Genomic DNA, 13324 nt, shown 5'->3' with positions numbered 1-13324 from the left:
CCATTTAAAATAAAACTTCTCGTTTCCAGGTGCCGCAGGAATCTCTGCTACCAAACGATGAGGCCGCAGTGGAATCGAGTCCTCCACAGACGCAGCTGTTGAAAAACCGTCAGAAGTATCATCCAACCCCCAATCGTCGTCTACCACTGAAACCTACAACCTTACCATCGCCCATAACGACGCCAGAAGTCACCACCACTACTGAAAGAATACCTGTTGCCACAGTGATTCCAGACGACACGATATACACTGTTAAGCCAAGATCTAGACCAGACGAGATAAAACAAACTAGAATAAGAAGTAGAATACGACGACCTGGTAGAAAACGTGTATCTACCACTAGTACAACAGAGTCCGTGCTAGAAGCGCATAACGAGCTGCCATTGGACGAAAACTATCCGCCTATACGACCACAATCTGTGACCACAGAGCAACAACAGGAGCCATACGACGATAATTACGATAACGGTGGAGGATTCTCCGGTGGAGTACGTAATCCAACTGAACATCAATTCTACGAGTCCTCTAGCGAGAACGTGAGTACAGTTGGAGGAATAAATGTTGGTTGGTTGTAAATTAGAATTATTGGGTGATGACATTTTGTCCTATACAACATGCGTAGTTCGTGTATATGGGATAAAATCTTACAACCCAATGCTCTGTCAATCAGTTGTAGTCGACTTGGATATAAAGAACCAAATGATCTAAGTCAATGAGTAAATTGAAGGACTTGAAAATTGTCAGTATCCTAAGAATGTCTCAAATTACGTGTTTGGACATGCTACATCTATTTCATCTAATATACAATATATAATGTTTCCAGCGACTAGTTAGGACGATTAGTAGGGACGTTAACGACAGACGATGCGATGCGTGATTAGAAACTCGAGCACAGTTTCTGTTGGTGTTCGTACACGGTATAACTGTAGTCTCTTGTTTCTGGCCTGCCTCTACGCCAGTTCGAAGGCTCGTTCACTGGCCCGCTTGTGGGTCGCGTTAAGGGAGAAATAATTGTCGCGTTGTAATTCACGATATGGAAATTTTATGGTTGAGATTATATTGAGACTCATTTTGAGAAGTACATAGTGGGAATTTTTAAACGATGCAAGAGCGTAGGAATTATAGTATATATATATATATATATATATATATATAGTATGATATTATTCGTATGATAATATTGATAATAGCATTTTATATGTAATAAAGATATTGTAATATATTATATAATGGTGAGTTACTAGGCCTTATGATTCCCGCCTTAATTAATTCGCCTATTCGCTCGCGTACTATGCTTCGCTCCGCCTCGCTTAGTCTATAGGGGCTTCTTTGTACGGTGATGTTAGGGTCGATCAAACGTATTTTCAACTATCCCATCTTTACGCGTGTACGCGGGAACCCCATAATAAACAAACTCTTAAATTTTTCGAGAATAGAAACCAATCGGTCTATATCTTCGCCGAGCACCTCGGTGTCGAGTTCGTTAATATCAATTTCGTTTTCGACGGTTTTATTGCAACTATTGACGGCCTTTGCCCTGCTAATAGTGAAACTATTTTGAGAAATATCTATGTTAAAACCTTGGTTTAGGATCTCGCGGCCTATTATGATGTCGCACTCTAGATAGCTGTCATCGAGGATATGGAAAGTTATTTCCAACGCAAAATCGTTGATGCGCACTACGGACGAAACTTGCGATGTGCAGTTAATGCGATTGTTTCCTATCCCTCGCATTACCACTACATCGGTCGTTCTTTTGCCGGAAAATTTCGAAGCTATGGATTCTCTAATTAGCGAACATTCGGCTCCAGAATCGAAACAAAATGAAAACGACTCACCCAGATGGCTTAGTTTACCCGTTGGAGACTCCACCACGCAGGAGTTGACTCGACGTTCGTTATCAGAGTCGCGGTTTGTTTTCCGCAGTAACGGGCAGTTAGGCGCGATATGGCCCTCCTCGCGGTACTTGAAACAGGACACCTTGGATGATACAGCTGGTCGGCTTTTCTCCGGGCGTCGTGTAGTTTCCTGTCTCTCGGTCTTCATCCTCGTACGGCACTCCGCTATTTTATGCCCGGGGACACCGCAATAATGACACTTAATCCGGGGGTCGGACAGCTTCCGTCATTTTGCTTCGGGGCCTGCCGATGGAGTTCTTGACGAAGGCGTCAGCCTCTTCTTCGCGTAGTGAAAAGCGTTCATTTCCGTCGCAAATTGGTCCAGAGTCTTGACGTCGCTTGTAAGCGCTATCTTCTCGACACGCTCGTCGCGCAAACTCAGGTGATAAAGAACGACGGCGTTGACTATTTCAGTTGTTGTCAAATGTTCCCACCTTGCTCCAAGGAGGGAGCGGAGACGCATACCATAGGCTCCCGTAAATTCACCCTCCAGCTGAGGTTCGGCCAGCATCTTCATTAACGCTGAGGTTGCCGTCTCTTTCCCACCGAAACGCGCAAGGAATTGTTCTTTAAACCTTGCCCAAGTAAAGTCTGCGACGAACGGTATCTGCGTGAGCCACTGCGAGGCAGTGCCCTTCAGCGCACGGCTTACGGTGAGAAATAATTCGTTGTTTTTAATGGGCCTTTTCTCCATGAGCCGACTGGTGGTTAAGCACCATGCGGCTGGATCGGCGCCTGCGTTTTCGGGATTGAATTCTGGTAAGGGTACTTCCTTCGGTTCCACGCTCACCCTTTGTCCTCTCGATTGATTCACGATGGCTATGAGCTGGTCCAACGTTACAAACGGCGACGATCCCACTTCTGATGTCGGGTTGACGTTGGGGCTTGGGTTATGGGCGTGTAAAGAATCTTCGCCTGGGTTGTTCATTGTTGTTGCACAATCGAGATAGCGTTTATTATCACGGATACAGATGAAATAAGATCGACCAGTGACCGCGGTAACTAGACGCTAATGGCAATGACCTTAGGTTCGATATAGCGAATCCACGGTCCACGGGCTCACTCTTTGTTAAACTCAGAATAGAATTTTATGCACAAAAGTAACGTTCGCTATGACGCTTGGTATATTGCTCTCTAGACGATGTCACTCTCCAAGAAGATCACAAGAATAATTGACTGATGGAAACTTTCCTCTCCTTACGATCGCGTTGGCTTTGTTGAACGTTGGCCCGGGATACCAATAAAACTGCAGCCACCGTTGCTAGGTAGACCCGCGTAGCTGCGACATTGCTCTTACCCGGGGTTTAATTGTTAACACAACGTGTGTCTCATAATATTGGCACTTTTCTGTTAGGTGGAACGTTCATCTCGTGACCGTGGCTACGCTCAGCGACCGGTTGTCGCCTCGAGCCTAAGCTCATTGTCTCAAGTTTCGAATGACTGTGTCTGGGTTATTTCGTGAATGCTATTGAGGTTTTTCCAAGTAATTCCAACGGGTGACCCCGTTGTACTTTCATTTCCGACATATATATATATATATATATATATATATATATATATATATATATATATATATATATATAATGAAAGTACACCGGGCCTTCTATGTTCGTATGATCCACATTGGTGGCACCTGATACGGAGGTCTGATGGCCTGCGTCGTTTAGTTTCGGGGCCCGCTGATGGATTTTCTGACGAAGACATCGGCTTCTCTTCATAAGAGAAAACTCTCATTTCATTTCGAAATTGATCCTCTGTTTTGATGTCACTCGTGAATGCTAGTCGTTTAAAGCGTTGATCTTGCAAGCTCAGTCGATGAAGAATGGTGGTGTTGATAATTTCAACATTAGTTAAGTTTTTTCACTTCATCTTCAGGAGGGAACGAAGACGATTACCGTAGGCTCCCGGGGATTCGTTCTCCAATGATTGTTCCCTGCATATCTTCCGAGGTTGTCGTCTCTTGGTCACCAAAACGCATAATGAAAAGTTCCTTAATTATTGGCCAGGTAATATCTTCATCGTTCAGTACTTGTGTAAGCCAATGCGCTGCAGAACCCTCTAGAGCACGATTCAAGGCAGAAAATAACTCGCTGCCTTGTAAAGGATTTCCTTTCATCATCAAGTTGACGGTAGTGCACCATGCAGCCGTGTCGGCGCTCACGATATCGGGGTTAAAACGTGGTAGCGCTAAATTTCTAAGTTCCGCACTCGATCTTTGTTCTCGCGGCTGAGTTGCTCGCGCACAATGGTCATGAGCTGTTGCATCGTTACAACCGGCACTGATCCCACTTCTGATGTCGGGTTATCATTAAGATTAGGGTTAGGGGCGCATAATCAATCTTCACCGGAATTATTCATCGTTGTCACACAATCGAGGTAACGTTTATTAACACAAGTATGGATGTTACAAGATTAGCAAGTGGCTGTGGTAATTAGACACTAATGGCAATGGTCTTAGGTTCGATAACGAATCCGCGGTCAACGGGATAACAGATGTACTTTACTCCAAAGTCTACATCGGACTCGACTTACTTCTCGCAATACAAGGATTACTTGACTAACTCTTTATTGAAACGTAGATTATTCACCGACCGTACAGACACTAGATAACTCGCTAATGAGACTGCAAGAAAGGGAATGAATTTCCGTCGCGATGACGCTGCAGAGGAAGACTATGATGGGGTGTGTCTAAGGGCACGAGATTATCGGATCCATTGGGGAAAGCCTCCGTTCGGAAAGTGAGGGGAATGGACGTTGTTGTTAATTGGTCAATTTCTATGTTGGTGGTTAGAAAAGGATGCTAGCCGCCCTTGGAAGAAAGTTACTAGCGGGAAGCGTCATGCGAGAGGAAAGCAGACCTCCCGTATCTTCCCGTAGTAGGTGACAGATTTACGGACTGTTAGGATAAAGACTGTTTATCAATTTGAAGGATCTTAGTTAACTAAATCCTAAGATTTATAACGGATCCTCAGGCTAGCTGGAGATATACTGTGAATGATGCATCGACATCTGGCAATCATCTTGCCCGAAGAATGGGGTCTGTGTGTGGCGAGCCACAGGGCAGAGACCGTTGGAATGTCTACTGTTGGGTGTCCGTACAACTATTTTTTTTTAGGGAGAGCTATGCAATTCTATACCTCTGTTAGGCAAAACATTCATCCCGTGACTACGGTACGTTCGGCGACTAGTTGTCGCCTTGAGCCCAAGCTTATTATGTCAAGTCTCGAACAATTATATTTCGGTTAATTTATAAAGACTACAGTATTGGGAACTTTTCCAAAGAATTCCAAAGGTGAGGTCCGGTGTCTTTTCATCTCCGACATATATAACAATTATAGTATTCATTTTAGTATTTTGTATGAAATGCATCTTGGATTATAATAAATTACATAAATATTGTAATAAAGATTATAATTATAGAAATAATATACTATTTTCTTATTATATAAAAATACCATAATGTACTACATTATACTACATATATTATAGTACACTACTGATTACACTATCATTTTAACAAAAATTTAAAAAATTTCTCCGGTCTACATATTTTTTTCTTAAAATTAAAATATTACCTAGAATACAGTGTATCAGATTTTCACTATAACTTACTAGGAATCCTTGTTAAAAACTCTCTTCGTTAACTTTACTTCTAAACTCTCTCTCGGTATACAATAAAGCCTTTAAGGAAAATTTATCCCTTTTCACATACACACAGCACTCATAAGCAAGTTTAACTTCTTAAAAGGAAATTGCACTAAACATTACAGCGTATCGATTTCAATGAAACTTTATATACAGAAGAATTAATAATACGTACTTCGTTCTAATGGAACTTACATAAAGCGACCTCGAAATACCAAAATCTGTACCTTTTACACTAATTGAGATATATGTATATCGGCATAATATATAATGTAATTGTACTTTGTATACGTTATAATATTTTAGAATATATATTTTAATTTTTTATATATTAGAATTCATAATTATAATGACCCCTAGAGGACTTTATTCTTTTTATATTTACAAAAATAGGTAAATCTTTCATACTAAAAAATATAAGATAAATAAAAATTTATTTATGAGAGGAGTAACAATTTCACAATAAGAAATAACAAATAAATAAAATATTCCATTTAGGTAGAAAATACACCCAGTTCTCTTTTCCAAAAATCTTCTTAATTTAATTTTTCTTAGAGACATGACAAAAGTTATGACTTATAATACCATCAACTTTCCTTTAAGCAAGACAGCGTATTTCTGAGTGCACATAAATCTATATTAATAATTATCATTCAATCACGCTGCTTATCCAAACCTCCATCCAATTAAAACTTCTCTGAATTTTCAGTATCCACCCGAGTTCGTCCTAAACTTTGGTAACTATCCAGCGCAGGCTGTTCAACGTGACGAATACGACCAAACTCAACTAGCCAATAGTTCACCAGGGAAATACAGCCAGACTTCAAGAACGAGACCTTCGGAAGACAACCATCAGACGACAGCAGACATTTACGGAGCTGAGAGTCAATGGTCTACAAAGCTGACGAGAACTTCGTTCCAGCCGAGTTTTGCAGTGAATCAGGTCCCAGAGGAGGCTTCTAAGAGCAGTCAATGGTTCCATGAATCCTTGAAAAATGTTAACCCACCAGAGATAATCACAGCAGCACCAGAAGTTTCATCTGTAACACTGGTAGTCTCTTCAGATGATAAGAAGATAGAAAAAACACAAAAAGAAGAAGAAGAAGATGAATCAATGTTAATGGGTACCACAATATTTGGTAGGAAAACTGGTTTACAGGATCATACTGAGAAGATGAATATGACTGAAATGAGCACTAATATAACAGAGATTAAACAGAAGAATAATAGTGAGGTTGAAGGTGATCAGAATGGAAATTCTTCTTTGATGGATAAGGTTGACAATTCTACTGAGCAACAAAGTATTAATTCCGAGAAAATTGTGAGGAAAAGCGATAATTCCGCAACTGGGAGGAAGGTAAGATATATTTGGATCTAGATCTAGAGTAATCTGGACTTATTAATTGTTAATAATTTTGAATAAGATTTTTGCAAAGTTTGAGAAGGTTCAAGGAAAGACTGTAATGGTTTATTTATAAGGGTGAGTCAATAGATATGTTAGATATTATTCTGGAAAAAATATTATTGGAATTAATAATCAATTATTAGTTGATATTATTGAATTGAGTTTGATAAGGAATAATAACTATATTTAATGTTTTATTTGCGTAACTTATTTATCTACTGATCCTTATAATTATCAATGTAAATATAACTATTTTTAATTAGTATTGAGCGACTCTTTGTAAATTTTCTTTTAAATTTTCCAAAATTTAGACGGTTTAAAACAAAGGAGATAAAAAAGACATAATTATAGAACATGGGCATCATAGTAGTTTTTTGTATCTGTAGGTGATGAAAATTTTTTCCACCTTTTGAAGGAAAATATGTGGTTTTTCTTTCCTGAAGACAGGGTAGAGGTACGGGAGGTTATTGGAGATCGTTAAAGGCAAGGTGAAGGAAAGCTTAATATTACTATGAGAGGTTGGTAGATCGTTATGGGGAGAGAAGGAGGATATTAATATCGACATGAGCAGTTGCGGTGAAGACAATCCTTTATTAAGGTGAACAGTGTTATTTTTGACGACGATAGGAGATTTAATAATTAAAATTATCACCAATATTACAATAAAAATTGAAAGAAGCAAGGAAACAGAAGAGTAATTGATTTGATAGTTTCATACAAAAAATAGAGAAAAATATATATGTATTAAAATATTTATCTAGCTTAAAAAATCGGTGAAAAAGTTGAAAAGAGTAAGGAGCATAGAATTAAAAGTTAATAAAAAATGTAATACTATACGAAATGTATAAATAATAATCTAATAGCAATGTTATAATAATACTACATAACATATTATAGAATAATACTATAATAAAAAATAATAACAAGAAATACGTACAACTATCTGCTTCAGATCACACGGAGAAGAAGAGTCCGCGTTCGAGTCAGACCAGCGGTGGACGATTTCGTCACTGCCGAGTCCCAGCACTTCAACTCTGCCCTAAACGGTTTATTCCGAGACCAATATAAGTACAAACCCATCCGTGAACCGAAACCTCTTGCAGGAGCTTCAGCTTCACCTGAGAAATCGATTTTACAAGACTTTCTATCAGATATTCTAAAGAACGACGAACCTACGAAAGTCACAACCACTGAGGTACCTGAAACCGCATGGACAATGTCTCCAGCCATGACCACTCCTATAGTGATCCCTGAAGATGTTAGTGAAACTACAGAAATCCAGTTTACCACAATTCCAACCACTTATAAGATTGAAGAAACAACAATCACAGAGTCGCCTTATGAAGATCTATTTATTAAATTAATTAAAAAACCACATAATAATATAAAGATAAACGAACAAGAGAAAAAAGAAAAGAGCGAGAATAAGATAGTTACTGGAGAGAAGGAACAGCAAACCTGGGAAACAACGAAGAAATGGAACCGGAAGAATTTTCAAAACACTCTCGGTTTTGTCTCAATAGCGGGTAAATATACAACCAAAGGTAATGATGAGAGCAAGTCGAATGATGAATTAAATGATTCAGAATCATTTCGAAATATAGAAGAAATAAGTTTTAATCAGAAAGAATCGAATAGGAAGAATGATGTGCTAGAGGATCGCAGTGAGATAGACAGAGACAGTACAATAGAGTTCGAAGAAAGTAATAAAGAATCAAAAGACGAAGATTATAACCATCCTAAGAATCACAGGGCCAAATGGAGCGAGGTGAGATATCCGTCTGCCTTCGATCACTCCAAATCATCCAGCTGGAATTACGATTCAAAAACGAGTGGTAGATCTGCAACAACATCGATTCCGGGGTTAGTAACGAAGAAGGAAGGAGACACCAGTGTGAAAACACTCTCAGACTACGTCCAAGCGATCTTCGATACCATGAAGAGTGCTGAGGAGGAAATAACAGTAACCAACACGGAAAATCCAGATGAAACCACCACCACTGAACTTCCTGTATTTAATACAGAGATTCCAAATCATGTTAATGAATCAAAGCAAGAAATATTAGCGGATAATGAAAAGATTTTTAAATTAAAAGACGATGAAGTTAAAATGACTACTCAAGTAAGTTTTGAAGAGTCACAGACAATTGGAGATGTTGATGAAAATGGTAAGGAATCGACGGGGACTGAATCCACAACGAATATCGATCTGGAGAACGCGACGACCTTGGGACGAATCGACATGATTGCAGACACAACGATGAGTTCTACGTCCGAGAATTATTTCGCAAGTGATCCTCCTCTGTCGACAACTCTGAAACCGAGTAGCACCACTTTATTAATTAATTCGACAGAATCAATATTAGGAAAGGTCCTGCGAACCTCAACCACTACCAAGGTCTCGCATATGACGGAGATTTGCTACAGAGGCCGATGTGTGATGACGAGGCCCAGTCGAGATGATCAGTTCAGATGAAGAGAAAAAGATTGGTAATCGATAAAAATGTAAGAGAATAAATAGCGTCGTTCCCTTCGATCTTATCTAGGGAATGGATTGTTTTTGTATATAGAGAGGGCCTCATTGACCGCGTTCTTCGTATCATGTCTCATTTTATTTATTTAATTGGAACTTTCTCTAAAAGCGATTTTCTTAGTAACTTTTTCTTCATGGAAGGTGCAGAGTGTAAGGCTTAACTCGTTGAGGATTAATTAGTAAAATGATGTGTAAAAATATATTGTGGATAGAAGTGTTCCTTTTGTTTACTAAAAGTATAATAATTAATAAACGTTAATTGTCAGATAATTTTATTGGATGATCTCACTCATTATGAGCGAAGCGGTGAGATGTGTAAAAGTCTTTGTAAGCAAAAATATGTCTCCTTTTCACTTGTAAATAGAACTATGATATTGATTATTGAATAAATGATTTTTATCTCAATGAGTGTAGATTAACCATATGCAGATATAATATAAAGAAGAACATATAAATGGAAATAAATCTAAAAAGTAGCTTCATTAACTCCTTTTTAGTTCTAATTAGTACTATGATATTAATTACTGAATAAAATATCTTCAGTCTCAAAGAGTTAAGACTAATCAAATGTATAATGTGAAGAAGAAGATATATGTAAATGAATAAATGTGGAAATGATTGAATTAAGTGAATTAAGAGATGCAACAGAGAAAGTAGTAAAACGTTACCCTAGTCAGGGTAAACTGATTCGATAAGAAATATCAAGCACCGTTGACGACGAATCGATAATGTGTGACGAAGTTTGTTTATGAAAATCGTGCCAGGGGATTCTCTGGTGTTTCTGACTCGGTTCGAAGCCGGAAACAGAGGCCCTGCTAGTGTTCCATCAACGTCTCTAATCTAGAGAGAAAAAAAAGGATAAAGAAAAAGATAAAAAATGAAACGATAAAGGGCTAAATCTATTTAATTGAAATCTACCTGTCACCTGCTGTTGGTATGCGTGTAAGTTAAACGTTTAAGTACTTTATTAAAAACAGAAGTAAGTAAAAACCAGTCTCTTTTTCACACAACCCTACGTAAGTTCCTTGACACTTCCTATGGTTGGTTTGTTAAACTGATCTCATTGACCCCTTTTTTGTTTATGCTGCAAACCTCGATGTCTGATTACAATTACTGTTTATTGAGCAGGTCACCTTATCTGAAAATTATTGTATGTTTATAAAAAAGTTGAGTACTATTTAAAAATTGAATACTGGGTGCTGTAGTTAATTTATGAATTTTTGGTGCTTAACTTATTTAACTCTAGAAATGAAACAGAGGATGTTGTAAGTGGCTAAAGGATTTTAGATTTTTTGGTGATATTACATAGATGAAGTTTATGATTAATAACTTTATTGAAGAAAATCCGTTCCTTATTAAATCTGTAAAAATTCCTTTAGATTCAATGCATTAGAACTATGCCAAATTATGACAAACAATTACTTTCAAAGAAATTTCGTGTTTCCTTTTTTTTTTACAGAAATATTCTTTTCTATTCAGAAAAATCGAAGTCGCATTTTAAAATGAACGAAAGAATATAGACGAGTAAACTGAAAATTTAATTAAAAATTTTCATTAATTATGGAATGTATAACGCTACACACACGCGCATAGATACACATATAAACATATACATAGAGTCCTAAATCTGACCCCGATTCAAGGCACAAAGGATAAGGTTTGAAGAACAGAATCGTTACAGCCGAAGGGATTAAATCATTCGTTGGAGAACAGAGCCAAGAATAAACGGTTCTCCTATTGTAGTTCCGCGATTTGAAGAAGGGTGGGAACGGGATGGCTGTGCACGTTTTCCTTTCAAAAGGAAAGACGCACAACTTCTTCAAACTCGCCCCTTTCGCGTTAAATTGAGCCAACAAACTCCCAGGACCAAAGTTCAATGGAGTTCATCAGCCTGGTTGCATCTCTTCTAATTAACCTTCCATTGTTTTTCTGCGAAAACTCTAACGACGGTCAGGTCGCTCGTAGGTTTAATTTTTATTGCACAATCCAATAATTTCTGCAAATGAGTATTATTAATTACCGTTTATCTGAAAATTTATAAAAAAAGAACAGATGAAGTTAACAAGAAAAGATTAAATATACAATATTTAACGTAAATACATAATATATAATAAAATAAGATAACTGTAACTTATAACAAGTATATGTATAATTCTTAAGTACACATACATAGAATGCATAAATGAGATATACAGGCTCTAAAAGCGAATGTTTTCAATTTTCGATCTTTATCATCTTAATAAATTTAATCAAAAAAGAAATGATCAAAAATATACATTTTACTTATAGTATATTATTGTATAATCTTTAATACTTGCCATTCGTTATTTAACTTATTACGTATTATACTTATTATACTTATGTTATATTTCGTGTTATATATTATATTACTTGTAATATACTGTAGTCTCTGTCATTTAAATCATCTAACATTTAGTGTTTGTTTACACTATAGTCTTTAACACTTAAATGATTAACCATTTAAGCTCTATTTCAGTATTAATTTTATAATTTACAATTTTTTAATTTTATAATTTATAAAAAAATGTGGAATCCATTATGTTAGTGAGTTTAATAATTCTGCTGTTATTTGTCTAATAGGAAAATTCCATATATGTATATAATTGTCAATATGGCGGTTGGAATTAATCGGTCAAATTAATTTGATTCGTCCGTGGCATTCGTTCGATCATCTTTAGAATTCTATTTCGAGGTTCTCGGGGTTGTTTATCGATGCACGGAACCCCTCTTGAAAGCCATCACGCCCAACGAAGAAAATTATCAAAGCGTACCGGAAGTCACATTACGATCATTTTCCAATAGCTACGCTTTCCTATCCTATCTACATTGTATCGAAGGGCCATACCATCGATTCTTGTCGATATCTGTGCCACGGGTACGACACCACTGTCACTTCTGATGGCCACTTTGAGTCCGGAAATAGGAAATAATCAACTCGACGATGTCTCGAAATAGACTAACGACGGGTTTGAATTTAGAGCGTGCCCTTGACACTGCCAAAAGATTCAATTTTCCCTCGTCATCCATGTCATAATTCGACACTTTTAATGGGTACTACGACAGTCAAAACACGATTCGGATATTCGATTTCTGGTACATGTTGCATGTTATGTCATTTCGCGATCAATCGACACTCCATATCGACTTAACTCTGCTATGTCCTTGAGCTTATTTTCAATACAATTATGATTTTTTATTGTCAAAATATTTCTTTAACTTGAAAAAATTGTTAGAAAGTTTATTAATATAGGTATAATTTCTTGTCCCACTTTGAATTGATCGGAAACCATATTGATTAACTCCATAAATTGAAAAGTAAAAAAGTATAAGGTTACAAACAAAGTCTATATTATATTGTAGAAGTTTATTATATGCAGTAAATTAAATAAAAAGTAATATTTAAGACAAAAACAGTCACTGTAAGAAAAAATCTTTTTCGTTTTGTAAAGACCAATTTTCGGATTCGAGTATATATCTGTTGTTATCATATTAGGTTAGCTATTAGATTATATAGCAAACAAAAGATTGCAGTATAGATTAATAAGGATTATAATTTACTACAAATCTTAAATGGAAAATGATTTAATGTTAAAAACTACAGTATATTACAAGCAACAACATATAGCATGTTACAAGTGCTAAATGATAAATGGTAAGTATTAAAGACTAGGTATAGTATATTACAAGCAGGGCGTACAGTTATAATCATTTCTTCCCCTCTAAATTCATTAAATGGTAAAGATGAAAAATTGATTATATTTTCCAAGGAATTTTTTTAGTTTCTTTTTTTGTAACAATATATTTTAAAAGATCTTTAAAGGA

The 13324-nt window shown here is 36.8% G+C and overlaps 1 protein-coding gene across 2 annotated transcripts in view; it reads left to right on the top strand.

Annotated features, from left to right (window-relative positions):
* Window positions 1-10471, top strand: part of LOC139992053 (uncharacterized) — a 33879-nt gene extending 23408 nt beyond the window's left edge. For both annotated transcript variants that reach the window (XM_072012582.1, XM_072012573.1), the window contains 3 exons: window positions 30-536; window positions 6253-6900; window positions 7901-10471. In XM_072012582.1, coding sequence (XP_071868683.1) covers window positions 30-536; window positions 6253-6900; window positions 7901-9424 — 2679 coding nt within the window. In that variant the 3' untranslated portion in view covers window positions 9425-10471. The remainder of the gene's footprint in view (window positions 1-29; window positions 537-6252; window positions 6901-7900) is intronic.
* The last annotated feature ends 2853 nt before the right edge of the window (window positions 10472-13324 follow it).

This window comes from Bombus fervidus, chromosome 2 (assembly GCF_041682495.2).
Source record: "Bombus fervidus isolate BK054 chromosome 2, iyBomFerv1, whole genome shotgun sequence".
NCBI classification, from domain to species: domain Eukaryota; kingdom Metazoa; phylum Arthropoda; class Insecta; order Hymenoptera; family Apidae; genus Bombus; species Bombus fervidus.
This window is presented reverse-complemented; position numbering and strand designations above follow the sequence as displayed.